At 50.2% G+C, this 22,386-nt stretch overlaps 1 protein-coding gene across 1 annotated transcript; it reads right to left on the bottom strand.

Moving 5' to 3' along the window:
- Positions 1-7,278: 7,278 nt before the first annotated feature.
- Positions 7,279-21,802, bottom strand: LOC133363961 (alpha-internexin-like). The gene is made up of 3 exons (XM_061583777.1): positions 20,341-21,802; positions 16,702-16,826; positions 7,279-9,579 (listed from the first exon to the last, which is right to left on the bottom strand). Exons 1-3 carry the CDS (start codon positions 21,328-21,330, stop codon positions 9,516-9,518), a joined length of 1,179 nt encoding a protein of 392 aa, XP_061439761.1. The 5' UTR covers positions 21,331-21,802; the 3' UTR covers positions 7,279-9,515.
- Positions 21,803-22,386: the final 584 nt, after the last annotated feature.

The raw sequence follows: 22,386 nt of genomic DNA, 5'->3' as shown, positions 1-22,386 counted from the left end.
TTTCTGTCTTCTGCAGTGACACCAACAACTCCCCAAGGGTAGCAGGGAAGAGCTGGAGCTGGGAAAATTCCTTCCTGACTGCCAGAGAGAGTCCCCTTCAGCCTTGGCCGGCTCTCTCGCTTGAGCTGCGGGGGGGGGGGTATCCAAAAACTGCTACGTGCCGCTTGCTGGAGCGACACCCAGGCTTGGAGCGTGCGCAGCCACAGCGAGAGGAGGCTGGTGAAGGCGCTGCTGGGGTAATTTATAAGTGCCCAAAAGTGCAGGGGAAAGGGGATTTGCCTTGGCGTCTCATCTGCTCCACTCATCCCACTCACAGAAAGCGATAATATTAAACGGTCAATGCTTCCTTTAGTAGCTGCTATTAATGTCTCCCTAAAGATAATTGTTTGGGTTTTTTTTATGTTTCCCAGAATGCATGCTGAGGCTTGTCCGGAGGTGCCAAAGGCACACCAATCTTGCACAGGTACAGCCTAACAGCCATGGGTGGGAGCAATTCCCTTTCTTTCAAGCGCCTATTCCTTCGTTTAGGGAAACACCGCCCCTTCCCTGCCTCCGCAATTAACATGCTCATGTGTGGGCACAGCAACAAGGAAACGCTGATAGTAATAAATGCACACGTGTGTGAATGCTAAAAAGAAAAACAGCCAATTTATTCGTAGTGAGGGCAGAAGTACGTGAACTATCAAAATCAATCGCAATGGGAAAAGCAGCATTTTTAATGTGGATCTTGGCTCATATGTGAACCAGCCCATAGTGACCAGATGCAATGACAGAAATCTGCCAGGAGGGAGAAGAACAAGTCCACACATTTCAGCCAGGGGCAATGAGGGGGCCACCGCAAGCAGTCAGTTTTCGGTGCCCTGAAAGAGCAGCCAGTGCTTAGGCATTTAATTTATTATTTTGTATTTTTACTAACAGGGACAGGCACTTGGGACTATTCTACCTTAGGTGCCAAAATAGCTTGGCTGGCCTTGGATAACCATGTACCTGCTTACAGGTAGGGGGAAAGGAGGCTTAATTTAAGAAAACAAGAAGAGCCTGCTGGCTCAGGCCAGTGGCCCATCTAGTCCAGCACCCTGTTCTCACAGTGGCCAACCAGATGCCCATGGGAAGCCCGCAAGCATGACTTGAGGGCAAGAGCCCTCTCCTCCTCCTGCGGTTTCCAGCAACTGGTTTTTAGAACATACTGCCTGTGATTATGGTGGCACAGCACATCCATCGTGGCTAGTAGCCTTTGTGAGCCAACCCTGACCAAAGGTGTCTCCTACCACCCTTTGCAAGGTCTGCTTGCAGGAGCAGGAGAGATCTTGAGGGCAACAGAGTGTCTAGGGCAGCCAACCTGCACACCTCCAGGTCCTTCTTAGCCTTTGTTGGAAGTGTGGAAGTTGCAACGCAGATCTGGGGATTGACGTCTGCCTGCCAGAGGAGAAATAGAGAGACAGTCCTCCAAGAGGGTTAGGCTGTTCCTCTGACCAGTGCTCATCTACCTCCCTCCCTCCCTCCCTCCTTCTTTCCTTCCTTCCATGTAAACTAATACATCTTAGGGAAGCTGACCACTCCTTCCAAACTTTCATTCTTCTCTGACCACCGTGGAAAGAGGAGACATCTCTCCTTTAGCACGGGGCAAATGACCAAGCCTGGCCATTGCACCTCCAACTTTGTTAAAACTAATTCTGCCTTTCGTCTCAATTATGCATTTCTATAAACAAAGTATTTTTTTCTTATTTTAACCAAGTCTGAAGTCTCAGTGATTTACAGCAGGTAGCCAGCTTGCTCCGTTACAGGTGAATCATGCTGGAAATGTGGCCTATTTTGGTTCACCTTGCATCCCTAAGGAGAGATAGCAAGAGGGTCCTCCAGCTGGCTAGACGGTCTGTCCTTTCCTGACGCTCTTCTGCCTGTCTTCTTTCTGTTGCAAAGTGATACTCTCAGCAGGTGACTTCTCTTCCAAACCCTCTTTTCTTCTCGGACCAGCCAAGAGAGAGCAGACATCTTCCCTTTGTCTCTCTCCTCTAACGTGGGGACAATGAGCCTTTCCTATCAACTATGTATTTCTTTTAATAAAGTAGCTTTCCTTATTTTATTAAGTGTAAAGTCTCTGTGATTCAAAGCAAGGGGAAAGCTTGCTTTCCTTCAAGTAAACCACACACTCTGCACAGAAATGCTGAGCGAGCCCCACTCAGCTAAGCTCTGCTAATTTTACCAATACATGCGAGCTCTCACAGTTCCACTGCTGATGCTGCACCACAGCTAATCTCACCAGCCTTCAAGGTTAAGCTGCTGTGGCACTGTGGCTGGGGAAGCACCCTTACCCAGATAGCAGCCACAGGAGGTATCCTGAAGGCCCCATCTTGTCTCCAGTGCTATTTATCACCTCAGTTCAGATCTGGGGAGAGACGTGGCTGTTGCCAACATCGTCAACACCATCAGTAGAGAACAGCTGGCTCTTGGCCACTTGCCCACCAGACTCAACAGCAGGAGCGGCATCAGCAGGAGGAGAGGAAGAGAAGGACGTGTTGTTTGGAGGCTCCACAATCTACCACCTTTTGGTGCCTCTGCTGCTTTTTTTTGCTGTGTGTTGTTCTGCTGCCTTGCTGCTATAAATTATCAACTTTGTGAGTATCATCTGAGGAGAGTGTAAGTTGGGAATTTTATCTTAATTGCACTCTGTTTTGGACGTAATTGTGAGAACGCTATCGAGTGGCCTTGAAGATCATATTGCAGCCGGGGATTTGAGTTTCAACTTGCTCGCAAATCAAAGCAGCTTAGAGCTGTGTTTGCAACTGAAAAGCAATTGCAACTGAACGCAATTCAAAAGGAGCATTATATGGAGTATCTCAAGCGATGGGATAAGACTATTAGTCATAGCGACAACTACAGTCATAGCATTTGAGAAATAAGACAATATAAGTTTGTTATCCACCTTTTGACTGTTGGACTATTCCTGTCCTGTGAAGTAAACATTGCCGGTGAATATCTGTGAGAAAATATCTGTGAGAAACTTTTCTGTAAGCCTATATTTTATCATCTATGACTCAGCAACTTTGAGTGGAAGAGGAAGCCAACTTAATATCACCCAACAAGAGAACCGACACAGGACAGCTGCGTTGCTTTACTCCGGCCATTGCTTGGCTGGATTATATCAATGAGATTCTGTGGAAAACCTGCTCTTCTTCTGCTTCAGCTGATACCGGCTAACCATTACAGATTCAGGCCTCAAGAGATATCGCAGCTGGAGACTCCGTTGCTGTGGTCCATGCTACCGCCATTGCTGCTGCCTGCCCGCTTACGCGCGGGGCGTTGTCATCTTCGCCGAGGTGCCGCGTTGCTGCCGGTGGACTTCGCTGTTGCGGACTGTGTTGCTGCCATCGCCGCCGCTGGTTGCGGGCGTCTTCATCATCGCTGAGGGCCGTGCCGTTGCCCAGGACACTATCACTGCGGCGTATATCTTTGCCACCTCGCCGCTCTCTTGCTCGCGTGTGGCACTTCTGTTGCTCCTTGGGGCTGTGTTGCTGTCCTGGTGTCCTTGCTGCGGCTTGCCTTTGGATGGGACTTGAGACTGCCATCGCTGCTTGATGAGGATTAACTCATTTTAACGTTTGTTTGGGTGTGTGTGGGGGCTAATGTGGGGTGAATGATTGGTATGTTTGCTTGTTTGTGTGGTTTTGTGTATTTTTAACATGTGCCTGGGAGATAAGATTCCATCCTTCGTGGAGGGCTCTCGGGGCCCCCGATTAACGTAGTGACGGGTAATGGGAGTTATGGCATTAGGAGGAGAACAGGCCAGGTAAGGGGAACTCGTCCCAGACAAATTGTGTCTGTGCCTTGTTCCGGTTCTCCTCATATCCACAGGATTGTTGGTTGTCCTATCAGCCAGCTCTCAGATCTCCAAGTGCTGCTTTTAAATGCCAGGTCGGTACATAATAAAACCTCACTTGTCCATGATTTAATTCTGAAGGAGGGTGCCGACCTGGCATGTATAACCGAGACCTGGGTGGCTGATCAGGGAGGAGTTGTTCTTTCCCAGCTTTGCCCACCCGGGTATTTGGTTCAGCACTGTGGTAGATCTGAGGGCCGGGGAAGGGGGGTCGCTGTGGTCTATAGGAGTTCTTTTCCTCTCACCAAGCACCCTGTCCAGACGGCGACTGGTTTGGAATGTCTCCACCTTGTGTTGGGCCAGGGAGACAGACTAGGAATACTGTTGGTGTACCGTCCACCTTGCTGCCCAACAGCTTCCTTAGCTGAGCTGACAGAGATAGTCTCGGAGGTCCTTTTGAGGTCCCCTAGACTTTTGGTACTGGGGGATTTCAACATCCATGCCGAGGCTGTCTTATCTGGCGCAGCTCAGGACTTCATTGCCTCCATGACAACAATGGGGCTGTCTCAATTTTCTACTGGCCCAACACATGTGTCGGGACATACTCTCGATTTGATCTTCGCCACTGGACATGGAGATGGTGATCTGATGGTGGGGTGTTTTTCATCTACCCCATTGTCATGGACAGATCACCGCTTGCTGAGATTTAGACTTACAGCGGCTCTTTCCCTCTGCAAAGGTGGAGGATCTATTAAGTTGATCCGCTCCTGGAGCCGGATGGATCCTGTAGGTTTTCAGAGGGCTCTGGGAGATTTTCCGGTTGATAGAACTGGTGCTCCTGTCGAGGCCCTGGTCGCACTGTGGAATACAGAAATGACCCGGGCTATTGACACGATCGCTCCCGCGCGTCCCCTTCGCTGTAGAGCTCATACAGCTCCATGGTATACCCCGGAGCTGAGAGCGATGAAACATGAGAGGAGGAGGCTGGAGTGCAGATGGAGGAAAACTCCCAGTGGATACAATCATGCCTTGGTAAGTGCCACCAATAAGTTGTATACAAAAGTGGTAAGGACAGCAAAGAAGCTCTATTTTGCTGCCTCTATTAGATCATCTTTAAGCCGCCCAGCGGAGCTTTTTAAAGTCGTGTGAGGGCTCTTACACTCTGGCCCCCACGATACTATGGAAACATCTGAGACCCGCTGTAATGAAATTGCTGGACACTTTCAAGATAAGATTGCATGTATCCGCAGGGACCTTGACTCTGATGTTGTGACAGATGAATCCATTGAAGTGTCCGGAGCACGGCCTTGTCTTTCTTTATTGGATGAGTTTCAGTTGGTGCAGCTCGAGGAAGTGGACAAGGTGCTTGGAATGGTTCGGGCGACCACGTCTGTTCTGGATCCTTGCCCATCTTGGCTAGTGAAAGCTGGCAGGGCTGGAACCACCAGTTGGGCCAAGGAGGTGGTTAATGCCTCCTTGAGGGAGGGAGTGGTCCCTGGTAGCCTCAAGGAGGCAGTAGTGAGACCTCTTTTAAAGAAACCCTCCTTGGACCCAGATAATTTAAACAACTATAGACCGGTGGCGAATGTCCCTTTTCTGGGCAAGGTTTTGGAGCGGGTGGTTGCCAGCCAACTCCAGGCGCTCTTGGATGAAACCGATTATCTAGATCCGTTTCAATCCGGTTTCAGGCCCGGTTTTGGCACCGAAACAGCCTTGGTCGCCCTGTATGATGACCTGTGTCGGGAGAGGGACAGGGGGAGTGTGACTCTGTTGATCCTCCTTGATCTCTCAGCGGCGTTTAATACCATCGACCATGGTATCCTTCTGAGGAGACTCGCGGAGTTGGGTGTCGGGGGCACTGCTTGGCAGTGGTTCCGCTCCTACTTCGCGGATCGTCACCAGAAGGTAGTGCTTGGGGAACATCACTCGACACCATGGACTCTCCATTGCGGAGTCCCTCAGGGGTCGGTTTTGTCCCCCATGCTTTTCAACATCTACATGCAGCCGCTGGGTGCAGTCATCAGGAGTTTTGGAGTGCGTTGCCATCAGTATGCTGATGACACGCAGCTCTATTTCTCCTTTTCATCTTCTTCAGGTGAGTCTGTTGATGTGCTGAACCGTTGCCTGACCGCAATAATGGACTGGATGAGAGCTAATAAACTGAGACTCAATCCAGACAAGACCGAGACATTGTTGGTGAATGCCTTCCCTGCTCAGATGGTGGATGTTAACCCTGTTCTGGATGGGGTTACACTCCCCCTGAAGGAACGGGTACGTAGTTTGGGGGTTCTTCTCGACTCTTCCCTGTCTCTCGAGGCCCAAGTGGCCTCGGTGGCACGGAATGCGTTTTACCATCTTCGTCTGGTAGCCCAACTACGCCCCTATCTGGACAGGGACGACCTCGCCTCCGTTGTTCACGCTCTGGTAACTTCAAGATTGGATTACTGTAATGCGCTCTACGTAGGGCTGCCCCTGAAGACAATTCGGAAGCTTCAGCTGGTGCAGAACGCAGCTGCCAGACTACTGACGAGGACCAGTCGGTCTTCGCATATAACACCTGTCTTGGCGCGTCTGCACTGGCTTCCTATTTGCTTCCGGGCGAGATTCAAGGTGCTGGTTCTTACCTATAAAGCCTTACACGGTGTGGGACCTCAATACCTTGTGGAACGCCTCTCTCGATACGAACCTACCCGTTCACTTCGTTCAGAATCTAAGGCCCTCCTCCGGGTACCAACCCATCGGGAAGCCCGGAGGGTGGTTACTAGATCTAGGGCCTTTTCTGTGGTGGCCCCTGAGTTGTGGAACAGCCTCCCCGAAGAGGTACGCCTGGCGCCTACACTTTTATCTTTTCGGCGCCAGGTAAAGACCTTTTTATGCTCCCAGGCATTTTAATTTTCTTAACCATTTTAATCTTTTAATCCGTATTTTTAATTTTTGTCGTATTGTGTTTTTGTAGTGTTTTTTGTTGTTTGTTTGTATATGTTTTTATGATTTTTATTATGATATATTGTATTTTATCTTGTTTGTTCACCGCCCTGAGAGCTATTCTGCTAAGGGCGGTATATAAATTGAAATAATAAATAAATAAATAAAATCTCTGAGCCAGAGCCAGGAGGCTGCTCTGGTCCACCAAGGGACAGTAAAGGGGAGGTTCACCCCTGCTGGCGAAGGGCTGTGTAGCTCAGTGGTAGGACGTCTGCCTGTCATGCAGAACATCCTGGCTCAATCCCTGGCTGCCTCTCCAGGTAAGTCCAGAAAAGGCTCCTGTGTAAAACCCCGGAGCGCTGCTGCCCTTCAGTGCAGACAGCACTGATGCAGATGGCCCAATGGTCTGGCTCAATACCAGGTTGCTTCCTCAGCTCCTCGCTGTGGAGGGTAATGAGGGAGGTGCCCAGCAGCAGCACTTACACACCCCGGAGCCTCCAACATCCCCACCTGGTTGCAAGAACCTCAGACACACATTAATTTCATAAGTATTTATTGATTTGATTCTGTCACAGACAAAAAACGGGAGGAGCTGGTGAGGAATGCTGCTGGCCTGACTCTGCCTGTGTGTGCATGGGCGGAGGCGTGGAGTTGCCCTTCCTAGCCACACCCTCTCTGACCAAAACGAGCCCCACCTTGCCTGCCACAGGTTTTCTCTTACAAATGCCCCCACCATTTAATTCACCCACCCTCAGTGTCCCTTGCTTGGAACTCCACAACAGGCATTGAAGGCCAGTCAATTTTTGTAACAGCAACAAACCCCCAAAGCCCGCCAGGGTTGGGGGAGAGAAAGAGAGAGTCTGTGCAGAAAACATGGCTGCTTCTTTGCAGAAGAGGCTCATCAGGGACAAAGCAGCCCAGCCCATAAGGAGGGGGAGTTTGGGGCTTTGCAGCAGGGGTCGCAGTGGAAGAGGCAAGGGTCTCCAGGACCACTGCAAATTTCCCCCCGGCACACATCATTTGGAAAGGAAGGGGATGGGGGGTTACACCCAGGTTTGTGAGATTCCTCCCCAGTGATCTGGGCCCTGTATAAGGCCAGCCTGGGAGTGGAGGAGGCAACGCCAGCATCTCCTCATGCTGCCCTCATAAGCAGAGGGGAGGAGGAGAGATCTGCCCCTCGCAGGCTCCCCAAGCAACACCCGCCCAGTGTTTGGTGGCTGCGGCCTGGTCCATTGGCCCAGGAGGCGAGTGGGAACTTTCGGGCAGCCGTCTTGTCCCAAGTGCAGGGGGGCAGCCCTCCCATAAGGCACCAGATATAGGGGTGCTTCAATGGGCACAGCCCCCTATAGAGTGCTCTGGAGAGCTGGCTGCAGCACGCCCTCAGCCCCAGCTGCATTGCCTGGGGGGGCTAAGGGGGGACATCTCATGCTGTTTCACCCCCCAGGATCTGGAGGGGGCAGCAGTGCATGTGTTGTTGTGGCTCTGAATTCCCAGGGCACAGTGCTTAAGGAAGGTGAGGGGGAGAAAGGGGTCATCCCTCCCCCTCCTTGTTCTTGAAGGAGGGGGGGCAGAAGTGGTGCCGTTTATTCCAAAGGGGGGGCAGGATGGGAAGTCCCAGGATATCCTAATTTACCACATTCAGGAGTGGAAGCACCTGCTTTCAATTAAAAATGTCTTTTTTAAAAATTGATCTGTAAATTACTCTGGGAGCCTTTTTGACCAAAGAGCAGAGCTGGATTAAGGCTCTGATGGGCCCTCAGGTAACAGGCCGGGGGGTGGATAATCCTCTCCAGACACTGAACCCACACACATGAAATATGCAAAATAAGTAAATGCCCCTATTTCCCTGGACGCAAACCCCATCTCAAGCTTCCTTCAGGCATGAATGATATGAAAGCATCTCCTCAAGTACAGGGGGGCACACTCTTAGTCCAGACCCCAGTTTTGTGCAGTGTCCCTGGTGCTGCTCCTGACATTCACACTATATAATATAAGCTTCCACCCTGCAGACTCCCACACTGCTTCTGTGGGCACGGGGGGGGGGGACTGGGCTGGGCTGGGGAAGCCACACAGTGCTCAGGGCAGGGACAGCAGTTGTCGCCCCTTCCACTCTGGGAGAACAATGGGTGAAGGCAGCTTAAATCCATCAATTGGACATCAATTCATCAATTCTTTGTTAAACCATTTCCTCTCTAGCTAGCACTTTGCAAGTGGGCCTACAATGCTGATGGTCCCCTGACACAGCCCCCCTCCCTGATGCACCCCAGTTAGCCCAGACCTTAAGCCAGCCTTGCTGAAGAGGGGGGTTAAAATACATTAATTAAATAACACAATACATATAAGATCCAACCCCGCATCACGTTCTCTGCTTCTTCTTTTTCTGGACATGTGAGGGGGAAGAAAGAATGAGATTGGGCAGGCAGGGTTGTGAGGGTAGCCCCAGAAGGCCTAGGCTAAAGGGGGAAGAATCTCTCTGGCCTTGAAGACAGCAGCTGCCTCTAAAGCCATAAGGGTGACACAGCCCCTACACCCACCAACGGCACCTCACGGCACAGCTACAAGAAAGTGTGAACTTTGAAGGGGCTGACATAGAGAATCCTCTCTTCCACCCTCCCTAGAGCCACGGGAGATTCCCAGCACTACCCCACCCACAGAGAAAGAGGGGTGGGGTGCAATCAACTTGATGTGGAGGAAGGAAGGTTTGAGGAGAAATGACAATGAGGAAGAATCATCCTCCATCTTGGAGGTGCCTTTGCTCTAGGCGGAATCACCATCACTTCATCAGGAGCTGCAAGGAAGAAGAGGCCCACCACATCTCCTCCCCCTCCAGCAGTTTCCTGAAAAGGAGAGGGGGGAGGGTTACTGTAGTTCAGTCTCAGAGCTCATCTACACAGTGGTTTACTGTGTGTTTGGTGCTACTCACATCTCTTTTTAATTCACATAGTTCACATGAAGTTGCCAGCAAAAAGAAGGTATTCAGTTTCCCCCCGTAAATGTGTACTAACACAATCTGCTGCTAAGATGAAAAGTGGAGGGAAAAACATCTCCACTACGCTGCGCTCCTCCTTGCAGATGCTTTGCTCAGATGCTTTTAGGTGCATCTGTCAATCGTTCCCCTCTCCACACCCACTCCCTCTTCTCCCATTTCATTTCCTGTGGGCTGACAAGCAACTGCCGGTTGCTCTCCTCCATTCTGTCTCAGTACCTTGGAGCGACTCTGTTTGTTAACAATTACACTTGAGTCACTTAAAAAAACACTAGAGCGCCTACAAGGTGCTGGCCTTGGCTGCTGCACACTAAGTCACCTAAAACAACATTAAAAATAAACACACACACACAGGTAGTAGAATAATTCTTTTTATCGATAAGATAGCAGTGGTGGTCTCTCCACAGGTAAGGGAGGCAGAGGCCGCTACTCAGATCTTTGCACATCAAACCAAGTGCACCTCCCCCCCACACACACTCTCAGCCATCCAGCATAATCTCTCTCACTTAACCACCCCCCAGACCCTGCCCTGCCCCCAACTAAGGGACACTCACCCAAGCAAACATTTTCCCCTGAGATGCAAAAAAGTTAAAATACTGCAAATGGAGCACAGTAGCCAAAGAGGGTGGTGGAGGCCACTTTGTGTGCCAAGTGCAAACACACACACAGACACGTTGGCATCTTTCACCTCCACAGTTCTTTATCTCCATTCTGCTTCTGCCTCCTTCTCCTCCTTTATCCATGTTCTTGCCCTCCGGCTCCTTTCTCCCTCCACTCCAGGGCCGGATTAAGCTGAGGAGGGCCCCTAGGCTGATTCTGAGCCGCCTGCCATCCCGTCCCGTCCCATCCCATCCCCCCCACTTCACGTACCTTTCCGCTTTCTTTGCGGCTGCATGCACTGCGCTTGCAGGTTTGCCATAAATCAAGATGGCAGCCGAGGTTTCCCTAAGGGGCTGAAGCCTCTGCCGCCATCTTGGTTGATGGCAGCAATGCGCGCGTGTAGCACGCATGCGTGCCATCAACCAAGATGGCGGCAGAGGCTTCAGCCCCTTAGGGAAATCTTAGCCACCATCCTGATTGATGGCAAACTACAAAAAACAGTGGAGAAAAAGGTAAGTGAAGCGGGCGGATGGCGGGCGGTTCAGAAGCTCTTGTCCCGTGATCTGCGGCTTCTGTCCTGCTTCCACGGATTGCAGGCCCCCAAGAGCTCCGGGCCCCTAGGCTTCAGCCTACTAAGCCTAATGGATAATCTGGCCCTGCTCCACTCCATTCGTCTCCACCACCATCCATTGTTTTCTCCGCTCCACTCGTCTCCCTCTCCACCTCCTTCCTCATCTCCTCCAAAACACCCACAGAGCACGAGGGAAGAGCAACGCTGCGCAGAAGCCCAGTTTGAGGCACATGATTTTCATCCACAAATCAGAGAAGCAGAAGACTTCCCCTGCTCCTCCCCCAAGTAATGCCCAAAAATAATGCTGGAAACATTACAATTATTCCTCAAAAGTAATAAAATTACTCCTTGTTCTAATACAAACAAAATGTAAAGGAATTACCCACTCAGTCCTCAGAAAAGTAATGAATTACAAGTAATTTGTTACTTGTTAACGAGTTACTTCCAAGCTCTGCAAGGAGACATGATGCAGTAGTAATGGGGGACTTCAATTACCCTGATATCTGTTGGGAGACAAATTCTGCCAAACACGGTCCCTCCGAGAAATTCCTGACTTATGTTGGAGATAACTTTCTTCTACAGAAAGTAGAGGAAGAAACCAGAGGATCAGCTATCCTGAACTTGATTCTAACCAACAGAGATGACTTGGTGGATGAAGTGGCAGTTACGGGAACTCTGGGGGAAAGTGACCACACTATGCTTGAGTTCTTGATTTTTAAGGAAGCAAAAGCTGAGAGAAGCCATATGTGTACCCTGGACTTCAGGAAAGCCAATTTTAATAAACTCAGAACAATTGTTAAGTAAAGTTCCATGGCAGGCAACCCTAATGAGAAAAGGAGTCCAAGATGGATGGGAGTTTCTAAAAGAGGATATTCTAAAGGCACAATGGCAAACAATTCCATCAAGGAAAGAAGGAGTAAGACAGCAGAAGAAGCCAATGTGGCTTCACAAAAAGCTTAGAGATGACCTGAAAACAGAAAAGGACACATACAGGAAGTGGAAGGAAGGCCACACCACAAAGGAAGAGTACAGGCAGGTATCACGGAATTGCAGGGATGGCGTCAGAAAGGCTAAAGCTGAGAATGAGCTGAGGTTAGTGAAATGGAAATGGACTGCCTTCAAGTCAGTCCTGACATATGGCGACTCTGTGAATAGGGTTTTCATGGTAAGCGGTATTCAGAGGGGGTTTACCATTGCCTTTGTGAGAGATGCCAAAAGCAACAAAAAAGCTTTCTTCAGGTACATGCATAGTAAAAGACAGGAAAAAGAAATGATGGCACAGCTACTCAATGAGGATGGCAAAATGATAACAGATGACAAAGAAAAGGCAGAAGTGGTCAATTCCTACTTTGGCTCAGTCTTCTCCCAAAAAAGGGCCTAAGACCCTCCCAGGAAACATGAAGTAAAAGGGGCAGGATTGGAGCCTGAGATTGATAGACAAACGATCAAGGAATACCTAATCACTTTGAATGAGTTCAAATCGGCAGAGGCCGATAAACTGCATCCTAGAGTACTGAAGGAACTGGCTGAAAAACTCTCAGAACCACTGTCTATTATCTTTGTGAAATCATGGAGGACTGGTGAAGTGCCGGATGACTGGAGGAGAGCTAATGTTGTCCCTATCTTCAAAAAGGGCAAAAAGGAGGAACTGGGGAACTACAGACCAATCAGGCTGACATCAATCTATGGCAAATTCTGGAGCAGATTATAAAGTGGTTAATCTGTAAGCACCTTCAAAACAATACAGTGATTAGAATAATAGAATCGTAGAGTTGGAAGGGTCCGATAAGGCCATTGAGTCCAACCCCCTGCTCAATGCAGGAATCCAAATTAAAGCATGCCCAACAGATGGCTGTCCAGCTGCCTCTTGAATGCCTCCAGTGTTGGAAAGCCCACCACCTCCCTCACCCAAGTCATTAATAAAAATATTGAAGAGCGAGCCCTGCCGTCCCCCACCAGTTACCTCCCCCCAGTTTGAGAAGGAATCATTGATAAGCACTCTTGTATACAATTCTGTAGCCAACTGTGGATCCACCTGAGAGTTGTTCCATCCAGCCCACATTCAGCTAGCTTGCTAATCAGAATATCATGGGGCCCTTTGTCAAAAGCTTTCTTGAAGACAAGATATATTGTGTCCATAGTGTTCCCACAGTCTACTAGGGAGATTACCCAATCAAGAAATGATTAGTCGGTTAGATTAGTCTGACAGGATTTGTTCTTGATAAATCCATTTTGGCTTCTAACAATCATTGCATTGTTTTCAAGGTGCTTACATCTTACATTACTAGAAGCCAACATAGATTTGTACAACCTATTCTGGGAGAGGTTGTACTTTCCTTGAAGGAACAGGTTTGTAGCCTGGGAGCAATCCTAGATTCCAAATTGTCACTGAAGTTCAAAGTGGCTTCTGTGGCTAGGAGTGCTAATGCCCAGCTGAGGCTGATTCACCAGTTACAGTTGTTCCTGGACCAGGATAGCCTGGCCTAAATTGTTCATGCTCTGGAGACTGTCCATCTGGACTACTGTAATGCACTGTATGTGGGGCTGCCCTTGAAGACCGTCTGGACACTGCAGTTAGTACAGAATGCAACTGCTAGGTTGGCAAGTGGGGCAGTCCTATGGGCCATGTGTCACTAGTCCTGAAAGCACTGCACTGGCTCCCAGCACTGAAACAGGCTCAATTCAAGGTGTTAGTACTAGCTGTAAATGGCTTGGGACCCAAGTATCAAAAAGAGAGCCTTCCCCAGTTTCAGCCATCTTAGACCTTACAATTGGCACATGAGGTCTTGTTGGTGGTGCTGCCGTTGAGCACTGCCCAGTTGGCGCTGAGTCATGACAGCGGTGGTGCCTCCCTGTTGGTGGCATGTCCTTCCCAGAGAGGTGTGTCTGTCTCCACCAATATCACCGTTCAGGAGGAATGTGAAAACATTCCTGTTCACCCAGGTATTTGGTGCCTGAAGGGGACTGTTCCTGGCAGCCTGAAGATCACTGAAGATCACAAATTGTTGTAAACCACCCAGAGAGCCTTGACTATGGGGTGGTAAACAAATGTAATAATAAATAAATAAATAAAATCACTGATGAAAAATGTTTTAAGCTGTGTTTTACAATACTTTTAATTTTAACTGTGTTTTAGAACATTTTTGGTTGTAATTGTGTTTTGGAATGTTTTAACTATTTTTAGTATGTTTTTCTTTTTCCTTTTAGATGGTTTAATTTATGTTTGCCACCCTGGGCTCCTTCGGGAGGAAGAGTGGGGCTTAAATTCAACAAATAACCAAGTGAGAAATAATTTGGTTGTTTAATCCTCTCACCACTCAAAAGGTTTTAAGGGCACTTTCCTCTCATTAGCTGAGTGCCAGGGACCTGGGGCACTTGGAACCCACAAATATAGGCTGAATTGCCTGTTGTCCTGGTCTCTCAACACCCATCAGCACTGCTGTGCATTGCTCATTCATGAGGGGGTGTGAAGCTGTGCAAGGGGGATTTCCAGAGGAGAGCGAGCAGCACTTGTAACATTCTTTTATTTTCTTAAAGCATTCTTCTGCCTTTTATCTTTGCAACATCAATAATAATATTTATGTTGTGTTATTATTTAAATTTATATCCCACCCATCCTCCCAGTAGGAGACCAGCATGGCAAACAAAAACACTAAAAACATTTTTAAAACAAAACTTCTTTAAAAACATCTTAAGAAGTAATTCCAACACAGATGCAGACTGGGATAAGGTCTCTACTTGTTGCAAGAGGAAGGTCTTCAATACGCACTGAAAAGATAACAGAGATGGCACCTGTCTAGTATTTAAGGGGAGGGAATTTCACAGGGTAGGTGCCGCCACACTAAAGGTCCATTTCCTATGTTGTGCGGAACGGACCTCCTGATAAGATGGTATCTGCAGGAGGCCCTCACCTGCAGAGTGCAGTGATCGACTGGGTGTATAAGGGGTAAGATGGTCTTTCAGGTATTCTGGTCCCAAGTTGAATAGGGCTTTGTACACCAAAACTAGAACCTTGAACTTGGCCCAGTAGCAAATGGGCAGCCAGTGCAATTCTTTCAGCAGCAGGCTGACATGTTGGACAACAGAAAGGGTGCCTGTCTGATATTTAAGGGAAGAGAATTCCAAAGGGTAGGGGCCACAACATTAAAGGCCAGAATAAATATTCTCAAAATTGGCTTGTGGGGTTGATGTGAGTTTGTGACAGGGCTGCATACCTCTCCAGTGCCTCTTCCTAGCCTACTTGATTTCCTGCTGCATGAATGAGTAGGAAGGGATCCCGAGAAATGTGAGCCCGGCTTCCTGTCCTGCAGGCAGGTGAGGTATCAGCTGGATACGCTCTTGCCCCCTCTATAAGTAATGTGCAACTATAGGATACACTCCCGCCTAACCTCACAGGGAAGAAGAGTGTGGTGGCAGGTGCCTAATGGGGCAGACATGAGAGACTGGCACACCAACAGCTTCTGTCACAGCTCCATCTGTCATGCGCATTTTCCCACATGGCTCTCTCATGAGCTGATGTGTCCAAGTATATATACTCATGGCCTTGTTCTACCCCACCTCTTATCTGGATGATCAGAAACATTTTTCACCCCCATCCCATGGATGAGTCATCCTAGACCAGGTTATGGTCTCCACCGCCTGATGGCTTGCGCTAAAAGGACAGCTGAAAAGCTCTTCTCCCACCTTTTTTATATTAAGCATTTCCTGCATTGTTTCATGGAGGAAACTCTCTTGGAGGTGTGGATGTTATAATCTGGGGTAGCCCAAATCATGTTGTGGGGAGCACCCGCCCCAGTTCCTTATTTGTTATTGTCATCTGGAGTCATCACATGTTGATGTCCATTACAAAAATTAACAGTTTTAATTGAAAAGTTTTATTTTAGCTCTTCAAAGGGACAGTCCCCTGGTCATGAAGATATATGACACAAAGTCGGCCAAAGCTTATTCTGGTGGTTCAGAGGGAAATGAACTTCACTATAATAACTGAAGTCTGCTTGAAACTTTTGCACAAACAAGGAACTTGAAAACCAACTTCATCCTTTTGGAAATTGGGCAAATTATTTATTATTATTAATTTATTTATTACATTTATACCCCACCTTTCTTTTCATCATAGAAACCCCAGGCGGCTTACGTATGGTTCCCAGGTGGTCTCCCATCCAGACACTGACCAGACCTGACCCTGCTTGAGCTGCCCTTATGTGCCTTCAGACCATAGCCTGGGACCAAATGCACATGGCACACATGGAGTGGACTCTGTTGGAATGTATGAGGTTCAACTCCAACTTGTGGGTTGAGGCTGCAAGGGGCTAAAGGTTCAGGTAGAGAGGAGACCTCTTGGTTGCTAGGCTACACCTGTCCTTTGATCTCCTGCTGTCCCTTCCTGCTAGACTGATATGCAAGGAATGTTGATCTCAGTTCCTTCCTGCCTTCCCAGTGTCTTTCTTCTTTCTCAAGAGGGGAGCAGACATCTTTCCTTTGTCTCTCCTTCTCAACCAGCATGAGGGCTAGCACTGGGACCAGTGCAGGCTGCTCCAGCATAGCTAGTTAGCTAGATGTAAGGACTCTTTCCTATCAAGCATGTACTTCCAGAATAAAGTAGCTATTTCTTATTTTAAAGCTTAAAGTCTCTGTCTGACTAATTTGCAGGGAAGGTAGAATCTTAGCAAAGATTCAAACACACGCACACACTAAGCTCGCTCAAAACTCTCCATTCCGCAGCGCAGCATCGAGACTCTCTGACAGACTCAAGGGGCACATCAGGTGAGCATGTATGTGGTGAGATGCTGCTGCTGTCCTTACCTGTACGCAGCTATCTCGATGTCCAGTGCCATCTTGACATTCAGCAGCTCCTGGTACTCATGCATGTATCGTGCCATTTCCTCCTTGGCGTCTGAGATCCCTCGCTCCAGTTCTGCCACTCTCTCCTGGGGGTCAAAGCAGAAGAGGAAACTGTGGTCCAAAACTGATCAGAGTCCAATTGCTTATCTTATCACCCCAAAAGATTAACCCCCGAAAGCACAAAGATTCCTCACACAAACACCTCTGTCCCTCTCACTCACACGCACGCCTGAACTACAACTGGAACCAGAAGGAGAGTCATTTGTGTGTTTCTGTGGAGGGGCGGCTGCTTCTCTATCTTGCATCTGGATGCTTTTCTATCGCACCCCACCTCTCACCCTTGAGCCAAGGCAACAGTGTCCTAAGCCCAGCAGAGTGACTCACCTTCCCCCAGGCCCATTACCAGGGGGGTCTAGGGGACAGCACTCCTAAGAATTTTCTCCTCCCATTTTTAAATAAAAATAATTAAAAGTTATTACAGAAAAAAATCCCTCACCCACTTTTTTGGTTCCCCCCGAACTTTTAGGCTAGCTAGAGGCCTGTCTCCCCCCTCCCTCCGCAGCCTATGCCACCAAGGACATTGTCTGGAAGATCACCTTACCCCTTATATACCCAGTCAATCACTGCGCTCTGAAGGTGAGGGCCTCCTGCAGGTACATTTTATCAGGAAGTCCGTTCCGCACAACATAGGAAGCGGACCTTTAGTGTAGCGGCACCTACCCTGTGGAACTTAAATATTAGAACTTAAATATCTTTTTGGTGCCTACTGAAGACCTTCCTTTTCCAACAATTCTGTGTCTGTGTTGGAATTGCTTTTTAAGATGTTTTTACAGCTTTTTAAGAAAATGTTTTTAAAGATGCTTTGTTTTAACATGTTTTTAAGTACGTTTTGTTTTAATATATTTTAAAGTCTGTTTTTATGATGTTTTAGTGTGTTTTTAGTGCTTTTGTTTGCTGTCCTGGACTCCTGCTGGGAGGAAGGGCAGGAAATAAATAAATAATAAATAAATAATATAACCCCTCCCTCCCAGCATGCAGTGTATCTCTCCTTCCTTTGTCTCAAGACCTCCAGTCCCTTTTTATCCTTGGTCTTGCATTCCTTCTGTTCTCAGGTTTTGATTTCTTAGCTCTGCCGCTTCATTCTTGCCTGCCTCCAGGCCCTGTGGGAGGTTTTAATCTCAGCCAAACTAGCCTCTCATTTCTCCTGCAGTGACCCACCTGGCTGGGAACTTCACACCAAGCAATTAAAATGTCGACCAGTACTGGAATATGTGGGTTGGGTCTGCATGGGGTTTCAAAGGGTAGACAAGAGAGGAGACCTCCTGATTCCTAGGCTATACCTATCCTTTCATCTCCTGTTGACTTTTCCTTCCTGTGTAAACTGTTATTCTTAGAATGCTGACCACATCTTCCCGCTTCTTCTTCATTCTCTTGAGACAGAGAGAGAAGACATCTCTTTGTCTGTCTCTCTCCTCACAGCATGAGGGCAAACTTCGTGTTTGCATCTCCAACTTAGCTAGTTAGCTAGATGTAGAACTCTTTCCTATCAAGTATGAACTTACAGAATAAAGTAGTTCTTTCTTATTTTGAAGCTTAAAGTCTCAGTGTGACTAATTCCAGGGAAGGTGTAATATTTAGCAAGGATCCAAACACACAAAGCTCACTCCGGTGCTTTTCACTACTCTGCAACAACCAGGGCCCCAGGGCCACAGGAGAGCACCGAGAGTAGAGCAGGCGGGGGGGGGCATTCAAAGCCAGCCAATATTTAACTTAGTACCCATTTATACACTACACTTGGGAGGCTTAGCCTGGCATGTTTTAATTATTAAATTAACCTTCGTACCAATAACAGAGGGACGTGAAGTGCCTCCTTGGCAGCCCTGCTAAGCTAAGCCAAGCCTTGCTCTCCTCACTGAACAAGTAAGTCGACAAGGGCAGGGCTATTCTCCTGTTGAGTCTCTCTCAAGGGCAGGACCAGGGCCAGCTTTTTTCAAGATGATGAGGGTGAAGGCAGGAAAAGGAGTGTTGTTTCTTATCCATCATGCAGCATGGGGCGGGAGGCAGTAATAACACTGCCAAGAAAAAAATGAAAACTTCTTTAAACCCCCCACTGAACCAGAGACTGGGACCAGGGGTACCAGGGTGACAGGAACACATCTCCACTTTGAAGTGTGTCACACAAGGACAAACACCAAAAGCAGGAGGAGATTGCTAGCGGGGGGCATGCGGGTGGGGGGAGAGACAGAGAAAGAGAGAGACTGGCAGCCTGGAAGTGCAGAGGGTTTCTGAGTTATTATGGTACATTACACAGGTCACACTGAACTGAGGATGTGGAAGCCATTTTAGCCTGACTTTTCAATTCATCTACATATTTAAAATGCCCAACAGAGTTTGGTGGGCTGGAGATTTGCAGGGAAGGGAACTGAAGGCAGGAGAATGAAGACAAAGCGGACAAATGTATAACATTCCAAGCGCTTAATGCTGGGAAAAACAGAAGGGAGTAGAAAAAGAGAAAGGCCAAACAAGAGATGGATTGATTCCATAAAGGAAACCACAGACCTGAACTTACAAGATCTGAACAGGGTGGTTCATGACAGATGCTATTGGAGGTCACTGAGGTCGCTGATGATTCATAGGGTCGCTATAAGTCATTATAGACTTGAAAGCATGTAACAACAACAAAATGTAACAGTGAAATTTCAGGACTCTTTCAGAACTGCTGACTGCTGTGTAAATTTGTATAAGTGTTAGCAGAGAACAACAGCGGTCTGAAATGCGTGTGTGCCAGTGTGTGCATTTACCTAAGAAGGCAGGCTTTTACTCTGCATTGAGATCACTGAGACTTGAGACTTAGTAAAATAAGAAAAGCTACTTTATTTATAGAAATACATCGTAGACAGAAAGGCATACCTAGTTCTAACTAACTAAGTTGGAGGCGCAAGGCCCAGGTTTGGGAGTTGCCCTCGTGGCTCAGGAGGAAGAGAGCAGAGACAAAGGTGTGTCCTCTCTCTCGGACAGTTGAAGAAGAGAAGAGAGGAAAGGGCAGAATGAGGAGGGGCAGATAAGCTTCCCTAAGCATATCAGTCTAACGAGGAAAGGAAGTCAGTCAGAGCATCACAGGTAAAGGCAATCAAGCCTATCCATCTGGAGGACCCTCGCTCTATCTCCCTTCTGGAACATAAACAAAAGAACAAAATAGGAGTTGCTCTTGCCTCACTTCCAACACTGACAAGATGCCCTCCAGATGTTTGGTGGAGTCCAAATCCCAGCATCCTCAGCAACCAGCATGGTCAAGGGTCAAGGGTCATGGGAATTGTACTGCAGCAACACCTGGAGGGCACCATGGTGGCCATCCCCCTCATATAGGCTGCCCAGAAAGGGCTCCCCTTCCTGGCAGAGAGGCAGCCAGAATGCTGCCTCTCCCACTGGGAGGGGAGGACCTCCGCCCAGCAGCCACTCCCCAAAATGGGTACTGGGGTAGGACGGATGGTCCCCCCGACGTCCCCTCGCGCCGCTCCATAGGGGCAGCTCTGGCAGGCAGCCCTGGGAGGCTCCTCAGCGCTGGCAACGCGCAGAGTGGGACCCGCCTCCCCTCCTTACCTGGCAGCGAGCCAGCTCGGCGCTCTGCTGTTCCTCCAGGCTCTCGAGCTGTTTGTGGAGCGAGTGGTTGGCGCCGCAAAGGGTCTCGATCTCTCCCGAGCGGGACTGCAGGAGTTGCCGGTATTCTGCGGTCTCCTGGCGGATGCTGTGCACGGCCTCCTGGTTGCGGCTGGCGAGATCGGCCACCGAGGCGAACCTGGAGCGGTACCACTCCTCTCCCGCCTGCAGGTTCTTGGCCGCCAGGCTCTCGTACTGACAGCGGATGTCGCGCAGCGCGGCGGCGATGTCCGGCCTGGCAGTCCCCGCCGCCGGGCCGCCCTCCGCCACTGCCGCCCTGGTCGCTGCAGCCAGCTCGGCTTGGGACACTAGCTCAGCCCTCTCCTCGCCCAGGAGCTTCTGCAAAAAGGCCAGCTCTGCTCGCAGACAGCCGGCCACCCCGTCTGCGTCGCCGGTGGCCAGCGCGGCGCGGGCAGCGTCTTTGCGGAGGCGGCGCAGAGCCCTCTCGGCGTCCAGGCGCCGCCGGGCCTCCTGGGCACAGCGCTCGCGGAGCTGCCCGCGGGTCTGGCGCAGGCTGTCCCGCTCGGCCTCCAGGCGCACCTTGTCGCTGGTCTCGGCGTCCAGCAAGGCCCGCAGGCCGCGCGCCTCCTGCCCGTAGAGCTGCCACAGGCGTGCCGGGGCCCGTTGCTGCCGCCGCAGCGCCTCCAGCTCCAGCAGCAGCGACCTGTTCCGGTGCTCCAGGTCCCGCACCCGCTCGACGTAGGTGGCGAAGCGGTCATTGAGCTCCACCAGCTGCTCCTTCTCCCGGGCGCGCAGCCCGAGGAGCTCCGCGTTCAGGTTGCACACCTGCGCCAGATCAGCCACGGGGCCAAGCGTGGAGGAGAGGAGAGCCGATCGGCGGGGCAACGGCGGGGCGAAGCTGACCCGGACCGAGCGCGCCCCGCCGCGGCCCTCCTCCCAGGGCCTCCGCCAGCTGAAGGCTTCGGAGTCCATCCTGGCGCCAGGAGGAAGAACGGCGCCGGACCGCCCACCCAGCGCGGCTGTTCGGAGCTCGGGTCGCCTCCGCCGCGCTCCCCACGAAAGCCCTCTGGCCCAGCTGTGCAGCAACTGCGACAGAGAGCCGCCTTTATATGCGGGCGGCGGCAGCCTGGGCAGCCAATCAGGGCGCGCTGCAGCAAGGGCAGGAGGACTCGCCGTTCTTCAGAGCTACGGAGCCGGGGAGGGGAACGAGGGGGAGCAGGAAGTCTTTTAGCGCCCCCCGCCCCCTTATAGGACACCTGCAGGCCAGAGATGACCGTGTGACTCCGCTCCACGCCCTCAGAGAACTCTCAAGCGCAAGGAAGGTTTCTCGGATCCCTCACGAGGTTGTAGGAAGGGGGAAGGTTAGGTCTCCGTCGAGCAGCGCAGGGACGCCCAGACGGCTCGGCTCATTCGGCGCCCACAAGAGCGCTGGGCTCCCTTGCCGAGGAACGGAGAGAGCGCCAGGGGGCGATGGGAGCCACAGCCGTCAAGGCAGAGAGCTTGCGGCAAGCAGTGCGGCGCCGGGCCACTGGGCGTCGATCTTGAGCCGCGGACGAGCCTTCCTTTCAGCCTCAGACGCGACGCCCCCCTCCCGTTCACTCATCACGTGGACACCACAATACCCCCGCCTTAGAAGGACGCAGACAGAGCTCGTAAAGTGGCTGCTTCCCTGGGAAGCCTCTTGACCCACGTGATGAATATGCCTGACTGGGTGATTACCGGGCCCATGGGCGGGGGGGACTGTCGCCATTACCCAATTTCCCTCCCCCTTTTGCGGATCCAACCATGAGGGGGGCGAGGTGTGCCTTTCACATCTTTAGCTAGTGGGAATAAGCGCGGGGCACCCGATAAGAGGGTCGCTGCAATGCCTCGTGTAGCCTAGAACAGCTTTGTTTGTGCCACAGAAACTGGCGTCCCGGGTGGGAGTGGATGGGTAGAGATAGGGGCCAGCGGGGCCCCCGGGGCCCTGCCCTACTAGTCTTTGGGGAAGTGAATGAAGAGGAGGCGCCTTCGGCCCGGAGGCACCAC

The sequence above is a fragment of the Rhineura floridana genome, chromosome 9 (assembly GCF_030035675.1).
Source record: "Rhineura floridana isolate rRhiFlo1 chromosome 9, rRhiFlo1.hap2, whole genome shotgun sequence".
NCBI classification, from domain to species: Eukaryota; Metazoa; Chordata; class Lepidosauria; order Squamata; family Rhineuridae; genus Rhineura; species Rhineura floridana.
Note: the sequence above shows the minus strand (reverse complement) of the source record. Positions and strands in the feature narration are given on the sequence as shown.

Coding starts and splice junctions, on each gene's coding strand:
- LOC133363961 (XM_061583777.1), bottom strand. CDS start 21,330: ATGGACTCCGAAGCCTTCAGCTGGCGGAGGCCCTGGGAGGAGGGCCGC. Junction 16,827..20,340: donor CCGAGCTGGCTCGCTGCCAG/GTAAGGAGGGGA, acceptor TTTGACCCCCAG/GAGAGAGTGGCAGAACTGGA. Junction 9,580..16,701: donor ATCGAGATAGCTGCGTACAG/GTAAGGACAGCA, acceptor TCTCCTTTTCAG/GAAACTGCTGGAGGGGGAGG.